The sequence below is a fragment of the Condylura cristata genome, unplaced genomic scaffold (assembly GCF_000260355.1).
Source record: "Condylura cristata isolate star-nosed mole 26May11 unplaced genomic scaffold, ConCri1.0 scaffold00020, whole genome shotgun sequence".
NCBI lineage: Eukaryota > Metazoa > Chordata > Mammalia > Eulipotyphla > Talpidae > Condylura > Condylura cristata.
The window spans coordinates 31,790,160-31,802,355 of record NW_004567121.1 but is presented as its reverse complement, the minus strand read 5'-3'; the positions used below and the strand labels follow the sequence as shown (position 1 = coordinate 31,802,355).

Sequence of the window (12,196 nt, the reverse complement as noted above, 5' to 3'; positions counted from 1 at the left end):
TGGGGCAATGCTTGGGTCTTATTCGGAAGACTTGCCATTTCTCAACAAAAGCTGACTCGATGAGCAAAAACTACTCTCAGGAAGGCTCTACCACAGATGAGCAGGCCTGGCTTCTGCAGGCTCTGCCTGTGCCAGTGCCCCGGTCATCTGAGTCCCCTGGTGCACCACGCTCTTTCCTGCCTTGGATGTTTCTTTTATCTGGAACATTTTCTTCTTTATTTTCCGGTCCTAACTCCTACTCAGACTCCTGCACACCAGTTCCAACGTGGCTTCCTGGTCTAACAGAGTTGTCCACTCACACAGCAGCTATATACTTCCTTTACAACATTTACCACAAGCTGGAATCATAACTGTCAGTGTACCGATCTTTCACTAGACAATGATGGTCCACAAGGCCTGTGCAGTGCGCCCTGGCATGTAGAAGCAACTAACAAATGCTGTTTTTGAGTGAGTATATTTGGTGATATGCAAAAAATGGACTAGGCAGAAAATCTGCAGGTGGGGGAAACACTCGAAAAAGCAGCAGCATTTGAGGAATGAAACCTATGTTACCTGGATTCCACCACCTTTCCAGACCTTATTTCAGCCCAGACTTTTCTCTGCCTCTCCAGTGTTAGCCTAAGCTCCTCACTTACTGCTGCCATGCGACAGCACTAGCTCTCGGCCACAGGTGACAGCTTCATGTCGTGACTCCTCAAACTAGAATACAGCGAAGGATACAGTCGCTCTCATATTTACTATGGTGCTGCAAAGGCAAAGAGCCAATTCTCTGGCGAGTGCCAAAGAGTCAAATTACTAAACCCTCAGCATACGCAAGTGTAAAATTGAACTGCTCCTTAAGTTCTACGAGCTCCACCTTTGGGGACTTTTAAATATGGATAATCCCAATGGGACGGCTGGAAGACACTGTTTCATCTTACTGGTTTCTAGTAATGGCAATGAAGAGCACTATCACTTTAATAAACAGGACAGGTTAAAATAAAATAAAAGCCAGTAAGTAATTTCCATCTAATAATTTTACTTAAAGTGGAAAAAGATCTCATTAGCATATATACTTACTAACTGATCCAGATATTCCTTGATTCTTGGCAAGTAAGTGAAAGAACTGATAGCAACCAGGCAACTGAGAACGAAGTCAAAGAGCCGGTAACAGAAGAATGGTATGAGCCAGCCCACTTGATACTGAAGGAACAAAGAGAACAACCACATTACATACATAAAATTACCAGACACCACTCAGGAAAGCTCAACCCCAACAAGCTAGAGACAAGGAGGCTACTTACGGAAATGGCTCCATAGACCATCATTGAGCTGATTATAAACATAAGAACAGAGACGGCAAAAAGAACACAGGCATTATCTGAAAAATAGAAGCAAAATTCAATTAAGCCACTTATGTTACAAAAAGAGCAAAACATATCTTTACATGTTTACCCGTCAGTGTATTTTCAAGCAAGCCTGGCTACCAGAAAACAATCTAAAATTAAGAGGGTAAAAAGTCTGTGTCAGCATCGTGAATTCAGAGCTCCAATTCTTTCAACTTACAGCTCACTAGCACGTCTTGAGGAACCAGGCATTTGACTAGGAGAGATGTCTGCTCAGTCTAAGACCTTAATATGCAAATGTAATTCTAACCCTTCCCTGTATGAATCCATATTCCCCAATTTTCTCACACAGCACCTCAGTAATCTCACTAGTATTAAACCACCCCTGCTGGTTCTAAGCACGCAGTCTAACATTATGAAGCCGAGGGGCTACTGATGACTGGCTGGAAGAGCCGCGGGGCCGTCGTGGGACCACGGACCCATGTTGTGTGTCACCTTGTCATCTGGCAGTACAAACGGCAGTGGTATTTGTCACGGAGACAAGAATACCCTAGGAGACAGGGCAGGTAAATGTTTAGGATTCAAACATAAAATGGCCCTTGGAGGGAAGAAGCTAGATAAAACAAGATGTGAAATTTAACAAGCTAGGTACTGGTACTGTCAAGCCTGAGTGCAAAATTTGTAATTCAAGGAATTACCTTTCAGGATTTGTTATGCAAAGTTTATAAAGTACTTTTTTTGATTCGTAAGTACTAAAATAGTAATAAAAAGTTCAAGGTTTTCCACTGCAACATACAGCAAAACAGGAGAGAAACAGGGTGGTGGTGGGAAGTACATGATGCCCGGGACAAGAGACACGCCAGCATTTACGAATTAATAAAACAAACAAAATATATGAGTGCCAGCCAGGTGTCCAGGCAGAACCTGAGGTTCTCACCCTCTACTATGTTCAGGAACCTCCTCTAGGGGGCCCCAAGTGTTTATCAATCCCAAGGTGACTAGAAATCAGGTCAACTTCGTATCTGATAAACAACTTAATTATGCGGCAGAAGTTAGTTCACATCCTGAGTACCACGTCCTGTCTAGCTTATTAAGATAACTAAGCACCAACCTCGTTATTTGAATGCGGTCCTCAGGTCAGATATCAGAAATTAACTTGACTATAACACTACCAGAGACCAAGAATGATGTATTTTCATATTCTTTCAAGAACAAGGGCCTTGATAAAATCATAACCAAGAAAAACATAATCAGGATCTCCCTGCTCCCAGTGAGCGTGTCTGCAGCTCACGCGACAGGAAAGGAACCTGGGACGCCGCCCTCAGCCCAGCCGAGAGCTGCAGCAGGTCGCGAGAACGAGACACCACACATCCGACCCCCGTCTCCACTTCTAGAGAAGTAACGTGTCACAGGGGAATGCTGACATCAGCAGTGTACAATACAATTTACAGCCTGAAGTGAAACTGTTTAAAGACCAAACATGGCCAAAAAAGCTAATGCTTTTTTTACTGTTCTATTTTGGCTTTTACATAAAAACAGACTACTCAGAAAAATCAAATGCCAGAAGAGTTGTCTTACTATGCTCTTGGTATTTTTTCAGTTGACAGCACTGAAAAGTCTGAGGTGTAACTTTCTGTTTAAATATTAGATTTCTAATATAAAATCTTTACTAGATTTTTTTTTTTTTTGCAGCTGTGTTTTAGAAAAAGGTACGTAATAAAATACTATCTGGGAATAAATAAATTTAAAAAGGTAAATCCCATGAATTAATGTCCTAGGATTACTTCGTTTTTAACTCCAATGTCAAGTCTTTCCTCGCGTAAAAAATAGAAATACATTTAAATTGTAAACCCGAGCAAAAAATATCACCACATATTTAAATAATTCGTGTTTTACATTTTACTGTAAGTTTCTGTTCTGTGAGCAAACCTCCAATCCTCTCCTGCACTTGCAAGCTACCCCTGAAAGGCTCATAGTTTTTCATATTTCTCAAACATTTTCTAGTAGTCCATTCCACCTTCTGGCTATAAATTTTAATACTCTATCTTTGAAAAACCCACAAAAACACTTTTCTGCCTCAGCCAAGTAGAACTTAAACATAACTTAGTCAAGCCTCCTCTAAGTAGCAAGTATGTGCTGTGTGTATAATTAGCAGAAGATATTTTAAACAGAAAACGTACCAGCCATTCTCTCAGATGAGTAGTAATTACCGATAACTTCATACTGAATGTTGACCGCTGGCATTGAGTTAGGATGAGTTACCTCCACAGTCAGCAAAATTGCCATCAATAGGTTTACCACCTGTTGAAGGTAAGTTTATCAATTACATTAATTGCTAGGCAGGATACAGTCACCCACACAATCTGTAAATGCCTTTCCACATTTGAAAATTTTGCCTGACATAACGAAAAGCAGAGACGACACGAGACAAAACAATGCACCCTTCCACCATGCAAGAGCAGTTTGAAAGTATTCCATTAATTATAAACTAAAGGTAGCTGTTCCAAAGATGTCTGACTGATCTGCTCAATAGCAACAGAATCAAACAACACAGTTAAAAATCATTATAAACTGCTCATGTTCAGTTACATTCATGCCTACGCCAACAAATGCTGGGCGTGAAGGAGCTACAGTCCATCCTATATGTTAATTCATCAAGTAAATCTGTAAGGATCCATCAGCTAAGCCTGAAGTCCCTTCAGGGCATCTCCTAGCCAAAGCAGAGAACTATTTTCTCTTGAGATAGACTCAATGGCTTAAAGACCTTCCAAGATTTCAATTAGTCACTTAACTTTCACCCAGTGGTCCTTATTTCTACCTCTGAGATAATCAGCTTCCCTTCCTGAAGAGGTGCTCCTCTTATCTTTCACCTAAGGGCAGCTGCCCTGTGTGTCTCCAAATATTCTTTTCCAGAATAAACATCCAGATACCTAAGTCATTACTCTAGCATATTTCTCAGCTACCTCACTGTTTCCTCTTTGCTTTCCTTTATACAAGTGCTCCTGTTTGTATAAGGTAATCTAGAAATAAGGCGCCAGGATCTCAGTTCTCATATCCTAGCTAACAGTTTCAATTAACACAGCCTGAAATTGCACTGGCTTCACGACAGTTTTCAGGGCAACAGGAGAGAATCTCCCTAAAGCCCTAATCCATTTTTATACTACATCCTGCTAACTACCCCCTGGATTGGACTGTTGGATCCAGAGGCCTAAGAACAAACCCTTGTGTATCTGCAATAAACTATCAATCAACTATAAGTGGCTTATTACATTCTTGCCTGTGTCAAAGACTATCTTGATCTAGATTCAGACACCTCATCTCTCTCAGCTTCCTGTATTTGAAAATAAGACCAGACTAATATCAGCATCTCCACCGAAGTCACTGAAGCAAAGGGGATCTGGGCTGAGCATCAAGCAGTCAGAGGAAGTCCTCTGTTAGCAACCTTTGAGTTAAGTATTAGGCTAGGTGGGGAGGGCGGGGTGGGGCGGGAGAGAGAGATAGCTTGAGACTATCAAACATCTTGCTGAAATCTCATTCCAATCACACCTGGTGAATTTTTCTAGTTGACCAGGGTTGGAACTCTATTTTCAAAAGAAATGGTTTATGCTTTACATGGTCATGACCCCCTGTGGTATCTCAGCAGTCTTGCCTTTCCTTTAAGTGCCCCAAACAACCCTGCTAATGTTGAAGGAAGTATAGCCCATCACCTAGGATGGATGTCGGACTTCTCTTTCTCTACAGTTCTTGACTCCTTTGTGAAAACCTGAACATTTGATAGTTTCAGGGGATATGACAAGCTTACCAATACTATTTAAGTCCAGCTCTCCTATCCACCTTGAATAATAAATAAGCTCACTGGCTGAAAGCATATCCTCTCTAAGATAAATATTATCTTACTAGATAATTAGATTAGCTAAAATGTCACAAGATAAAATTTAGGATCAAAGCGCACATTGAGAAGATACACTTTACACAACGAAAATACCTGTTCAAGGGCATGTGGATGTGTGTGTGTTTGTGTCTCTTTTCATTTTGTCTTCCCACCAACCTTGTGAAGTAATTATGACTAAAGCCCATTCACAGATGGGGAAACTAAGGTTCAACAAGTGAAATAACTTTACAACAGAGGGTAGAGTTAGGGTACAAGTCTGATTCCAAGATTATCTTGCTTTTACCACTACAGGATTTCTTATGACCACTCCTAAGTAACTCCTGTTTTGAAATCTTTCCAAAAGAAACCATATATAAGGCTATAAAAATGTTTATACTTTATTCTCCAACATATACAATGAGAAACTAGCCTTTTCTTTGCAATGCTCAAAGGCAGGGTACTTGATCCTTTCTCTCTTGAAAGATCTCACACATAAGAAACATCCTATTTGTAAGGCTATTTGTAACCCTAGCTGCAGGCTGAGGTTTGGTTTTGCTTTCTGGGATGGGGGTGGGTCTGTTTTTACTGCACTGGAGTCGGTTTGGCCAGTATAGGTAGTGTATGAACACAAACTAATACAATGAGGTGAGTTAACTGACATCTGGATAGGTTCACTGAAACATTATATATTCTTTGTATGGAAATCAGTCTGAGGTCAACCCCCCTTCAAATGGGCCCAGCTGGGAGCTCTGCAGAGCAAATAAAGGCACCATGTGTCCAGGGAAACCTGCTCACCTGCCGCCACATGATGGAAGTGACACACATTTCTAGGGGTCTGAATTTCCCTTCTGAAATGACTTTTATTATATGTAGGATTAAATAAAAATCTTTTTCTTTCACGAATGAGTCACAGACTCATCCACTATTGTCTTCTTCTAGATTAGTGAGTCATACCCCTGAATACTGATCAAAATCAATCACAGGTCAAAACAAAAGAATCTAGAATCAGTAAAACTAATTTCCGTACCATTAAACATTCAAACAAATTTTGGACGTTTTTCCAGACCCCACCCCCTCATTTCCACAGACCTCAAGTGCCAAGAATTACAACTCCCAGCGTGCCATGAAGTTCACTCCTGAACAGGAAGCCAGGAGCTGGGGTGGAATTAGCAGCCCTGTGTGGCTTAGAAACTGAACACACACAGGTGTGTTCTCTCCTGCTTTCCCTGCGCTGACCTGCACTTTGGTATTGCTGGGAGGAGACATGGAAAGACTTGTAGAGACACTTGGAAGAGACATATGGGTGAGAGACGTGTGGGAGGGCTGCTCGAGGCAGAGACAATGGCAGTCATTATTTTGATGTGGTGTATTTTGAATTATGAGTCTCTCCTGTCACAGCTCTTTCAAATATGTCTAACCCCTTTCTTGTGGTTCTTTGCTAGAGGTACTTCAGACAGTGGCAAGTTTTGGGTTCTTAACAGCCCTGCTTCAGGCCGCCCCATCTGGCGAGGCATCTGCCCACAAGGGAATGGGTTATGCACACTAATTTTACTGAAAATGTATCACACTAAGAGTCGGCTTCTCCTGCATTTGTGCTTGCTGAAGGCTGAATCTCTTTTAGTGCATGTACCCCTTAAAAAGCTGGGGCCATTGGGTACCTCTTGGTCACTGCTAACTCATTATATGCTACTAGGCCACCATTACTTCATTCTAAAGCATTAATTTGCATTCTTAAGTATTAATCTGAGATAGCCATCCCTGTGACCTTAAAGGGTACATCACTGAGCACATATCCTATACCAATAGCCCAGTGCTGGGGCCCTCCCTGTGGCCCCCCGGGTTAAAGAGTGACTCTGGCAAGCTAGTAGCCTCTGAGCCCCCATCCTGGCCTACCTGGTTGCTGACCCACATGCAGCTGCAGACCTCTCCTGTTTTGCCCGCTGCTCCCCTCAGCAGTGGACTTCATCCATGTGGCTGTTCTGCTCCCTGCTCTGTCTCTGGTGAGCCCTCTCACAACCCCTGCACCTCTGGCCTGTACCCCAGCTCTGTATGCATAAATAAATAAATCTTTTTCACAAAAAAGCCCTGTGCTATTTACTTTTGATTATACTTGTTATTCTTACTAAGTTTCATGTAACAATTTTCAGAAAATTAACTTTATAATTTTACAGTACAATATTTCTTTGAAAATAATAGCCGTGTGCAAATAATTACAGAACACTTATTTCTGATTCTTGCCCCCCACCCCCCCTTTACTGTGCTCAGGAAAGAAAATTAGCAAAAGTGTAAATAAAATAATGATTAACTTCTAAACCTACAAATACGGAGAGACACAGAATGCAGCAAATTTTTTCGTAACAGTATAGGCGATGAACACCCCACTCTCTGGCAGTAGTGCTGAAAGTACCTTTTTGTGTTGCTTTTGTTTTTCACATACCTCATATAAAAAATTAAACTAGATGCCAGACTTTACTGTCAGCTCCCTCAAGCAAACACAGCTCTGGGAGACTAACTTTCTTTTTTCATCCCCACACCCATCTCACAAGGTACTTTGGGGACTGGTGTTTTCGGGGTTTTTTGTTTGTTTTGTTTTCAAGTCATCATTCTTTCATTTTCCCACAACTCCTTTTACTAAGCAATAGGGGCTAGACTATAATTAAAACAATGCTTTGCTTCAAGGCATCCAGATAAGGGTCTCCAGGGAAAGGGAAGGGGGGAAGGAGGGGGATAAGGGAGGGAAAGACCGACCATATATTAGAACACCATGTCAGGAAGAATGCTGTGAGATAAAGACTAAATTGACTATCTTTAGCATTTTTGTTGAATTTTATAATTTTTGTTGTTTACTATTATGTCATTCCAACTATTCTTTTTCTGGACAGTTCTTTAACAAATGTGCAATGCACACTGCAAATATTCCAATAAAAAGTAACATTTTATTAAATAAGATTGCCCCCTTTCCTCCCTCAAGAACATACTGTTGTAGGGTAGAAAGATAACAGCTTATCAGCTGATGTGAGTAAGTGCACACAAGAGATCCGCAGAGACTAAGTCGCAGAGACTAAGTCGGGTACAGAGAAGAAACCAAGAGATTTCCTCAAGCTGGGAAACAAGGGAAGTTTCACCAAACATTTGTGCTAATCATTAAAAAGTTATCTGGAACTGGCAAAAAGCTGTTAATGGTGATAGTAAATGGGAGATTTTTTTTTAACTAGGAGATTTTTATTAATTACTTCACTATTTTTATATATTTGGTGTTTTCCTTAGTAAAAAGATTTTAAAACATGACGTGGAGAGAGAACATTTCAGGGAGAAGGAATAACAAATACAAAGACACAAACAATATATTTGAAAAAAGACACTGTGAAATAAAAACAACCTATGCTTATTTAAAGGACTCAGGAATGAGGACTGGAAGGAAATACAGGAAGAAACTATACATCAGAGCCCTTCTGCAGGGGAGGGAGAAGGATCAAAACTCAAGAGGGAAGGGCCTCCCTGATGGCACAAGGGGTTAAGTATCAGCACTAGCAGCTATTGGCCCCTGCAGCACTAGCTCCACCCCCCAGTTGCTCTGGCCAGGGAGCTGACCCACACAGCACAGCAGACCTCTCCTGTCTCCCAGCTACTCCCCTCAGCAAGTTTATTTCAGTCAACCTGCCTGTCCTGCTCCCCACTCTGTCTCTGGTGAATCCTCCATTCCCTACCCCTGCACCTTTGGCCTGTACCACAGTTCTTGTATGCATAAATCTTTAAAAAAAAAAAAAAAAGGGAAGGAAGAGCACAGGTGACTATGGTGATGGATGGTGAAGTGGTAGTGAAAATTCTATGGGGACTACACATAAGAAAGCAAACACGGCCCTCTCTGGTGGCGCAGCGGGTGACCAAAGCACAGCACTGCAAGCTAGCCACAGCCGCTTCAGTGTGAGTTCGATCCCTGCCCAGGAGGTGACCCACATGGCACAACAGACTTCTCCTGACCCGCCCACTAGTCCCCTCAGCAGTGTATTTTGTGGATCTGCCTGCTCTGCTCCCCATTCTGTCACTGGTGAAGCCTATCACCACAACCGTGCCTCTGGACTGTACCCCAGTTCTATGTATAAATAAATAAATCTTTAAATAAAAAATAAAGTTGCATCCCTCATCTCATACAAAATAATCTTTAATTTTTTTTTTTTAAAAACCTATGCTTATTTGAGTGAGGGTCGTGCAGGAACACAGCAGAGGAAACACGCCTGCACTTTCTTCCAGCTACTTAACTTCAGACTGGTGACAGTTGACACTCACAAAAATAAAGCCACATATTAAATCTTTCCAAGATTAGAACGGCTCATCATTTATTCTTAACCATGAGTATAGCTCTTGCAAGACTCAAGCCCATTTTCAACCATTCAATAAACATTAGAACTTACACCATGCAAGAAACTGTTGTTTAAAATCATGTCTTCAAATTCTTTAAATAAAACAATTTTAAGAATGCCGACATTTAAAGTGAAGCTCATTCTGACAGTTCATATTATTTCACCAGGTACTAAACCTGGCATGCTTCTCTCAAATCTAATGGCAAAGGCAGAAGACAGACTTCACGGCCGGTTTCTTTGCCTCCTGACTGTATTGCTGAACACCAGGCAACAAAACTGTGGCAAGCAGTTAGTACACAATCAACCTTAACACTAAGCCAGCAGCAGCAGTAGCTAAAAAACAATGACACTGTAGCAATTACAAAGCCACCCATAGAGCAGGACCCTGCAGGAGGCAGGGGTACACCTCCCCCAGGTTCCCAGCAACTAGAGGCAAGCTAAGGAGAAGCCTGGAACACAGGAGATAATCCCTAGGAGGTAGCTGGGGCGGGGAAGTGAGATTCTGCTTCACTGCCATGTTTTTCCACTCTAGTAAAGAAAGCTCCTGGCAACAAAATGCAGTCTGGGCAAGAGCTTCTTGTGTGGAAGTGTTCTACAACACTGGTCTAGGTGCTCTTGTTTCTTCATGGTCCCGTCTCCCTGGCAGTCCCTCTACATTCCTTGGTGCTGAAGCTACTTCTGACAGTCACCAGTGACACTGAATGGATGCAGGTTTTTTCCCACTCCTAAACTGAGTAGAATCTTGTTACTGACCACCCTCCTACCCTTTTTCCTTGCCACTATACCTTACACTTCATTACTTTGCTCCAAGGTACTTTGGAAGATGATAACTATCTTAAGGGCAGGTGCCATGGTCACAAAAAACTCTGGAGAGCCTCTGTGTGACAGGTAACAGGAATAGAGAAGCCAAATGACACAAAATCTCTGTGATTTATTCTTTTTGTATACCAACCAAAGCTTTTCACATTGTGTGATAATAAATCTCCTTACTTAAAACAGATTAAATGACCCAAGCAACTTACAATGTTCTACTAGCCAGAAAAGTTCATGTAAAATAAGAACTGTGATGGCATCTTCTAAAAATTGTGAAACTAAAGCATGAAAAAAAGGAGATCTGAGAAATGTTTCCACATCAACTGCTTCCACAGGAATAAAGACTTAAACTCCTCACTCTATTTTGGAAGAATAAACACCCTTATTAAAGTTTTCCTTTCTGCAGTTTAGAGTTTCGTTGTTTGTAACTCCCACTTTCCCCTGCTATTTCTTTCATGTTTATGAGCTAACCCAACAATTCAGGAAAGACTGGAAAGAAGTATAGTCAATTACATTCAGATGGTTGGAATGGGGATGGTGGCTATTTTCTTTTGAGGAGGAGCTAGAAATCCTTTGTTCTGTGAATGGAAAGGAAAGGTCTGAGAAAAAACCGAAAGATTAAATTTGTAGGCAAAGTCCCAGACCGTTGGACTCACTCAGTTAAGCAGAAGGAAAATCATCTTCTAGAGATAAGAGAGACAGGGTTGGGTAAGAGGCTTGGGAGCCCTCAAATTTTGAATTATTCATTTAAGGAAATGAAAGGCAGCGTGCTAAGGACAAACAAAAGAAAGTAAAGACCCAGGCCTTTGGCAAAATGGAGAATAAAAGGAAGTTAAAGGGACAATGCTGCTATTAACTGACTGACGTCCAATATTACAAATCAGTTAAACTATAAACAGGAGGGACGTTTGAAGAGAAACCGACGATCATTGTACCAGTACGACTATGTTGCTGAATATAAAAGTAAAGGAAATATTAAAATACACTTAGAAACAAGCAAATAAACGTGTGCATTCCAGTTTTGTTGTTTTTGATGTACAAGAACAAGGCTGCAAAAAGCCACCTGGCAGTGAGGAATACTGTGGAGGTCAGTAGTCCTCTGGGGAAGGGAGCTCAGTGCCTGCCTAACTGGAATGATTCTCATCTGGTATTTGTCCAAATGGTAATGATTTCAAGACATGGGTAAGGAAGTAGTGATAACAAAAGCAAAAAGAATGAGATACAGAGATTTGGGGGGTGGGGTGGGCAGGTTTTGAGAAACTGCAGAGACTCACTAATACCACAACCCCCCACACCAAAAAATCAAAGTTAGTGAAATTGGCCGAGTTCCCAACATAAGTTACTAAAGCTTCAGTCAAGGCACTACAGCCTAAACTACCTCCACAGACCCACGTATTTATAAGTCACAAATGAATTTCAGTGTGCGGACACGGGAAACGATGGTAAGGAGTCAGGAAAGATCAGTGCGGCCAATCACGACACCGTCAAACGGCTCTGACACAGATCCTGGAGCCCAGGAGCACTGGCGGCAGAACAGAACAGGCTTTTTACCAAAGATCTCCTAGAGCCCGAACGGTCTGTCACAGATACGCTACTAGTGGGGCGGGGAGCGCTGCAGACACCGGGCGCACCGTATCGCCTCCAAGACGCGGAATCACAAACTTGAACGAAAATTTGGGGACATTTCTGCCTACATCACAAACACATTGTGACAACTAAGATTCTCGAGTCCAGACAAACGCGTTACAGCTGGACCTTCCGTTTTCCTTTCTGGCAAGACCCAACGCCCCACTCCGCAGCCTTTATCCAGATCGCAGTGATTTTTT

General features: G+C 41.8%; 1 protein-coding gene across 1 annotated transcript in view; it reads right to left on the bottom strand.

Annotated features, from left to right (window-relative positions):
* The window catches only part of LAPTM4A (lysosomal protein transmembrane 4 alpha), a 16,963-nt gene that overhangs the window by 4,080 nt on the left and 687 nt on the right, over nucleotides 1–12,196 (bottom strand). The window contains exons 2-5 of the mRNA XM_004686416.2: nucleotides 9,722–9,728; nucleotides 3,506–3,626; nucleotides 1,284–1,360; nucleotides 1,060–1,182 (exon numbers count right to left, since the gene is read on the bottom strand). Coding sequence (XP_004686473.1) covers nucleotides 1,060–1,182; nucleotides 1,284–1,360; nucleotides 3,506–3,626; nucleotides 9,722–9,728 — 328 coding nt within the window. The remainder of the gene's footprint in view (nucleotides 1–1,059; nucleotides 1,183–1,283; nucleotides 1,361–3,505; nucleotides 3,627–9,721; nucleotides 9,729–12,196) is intronic.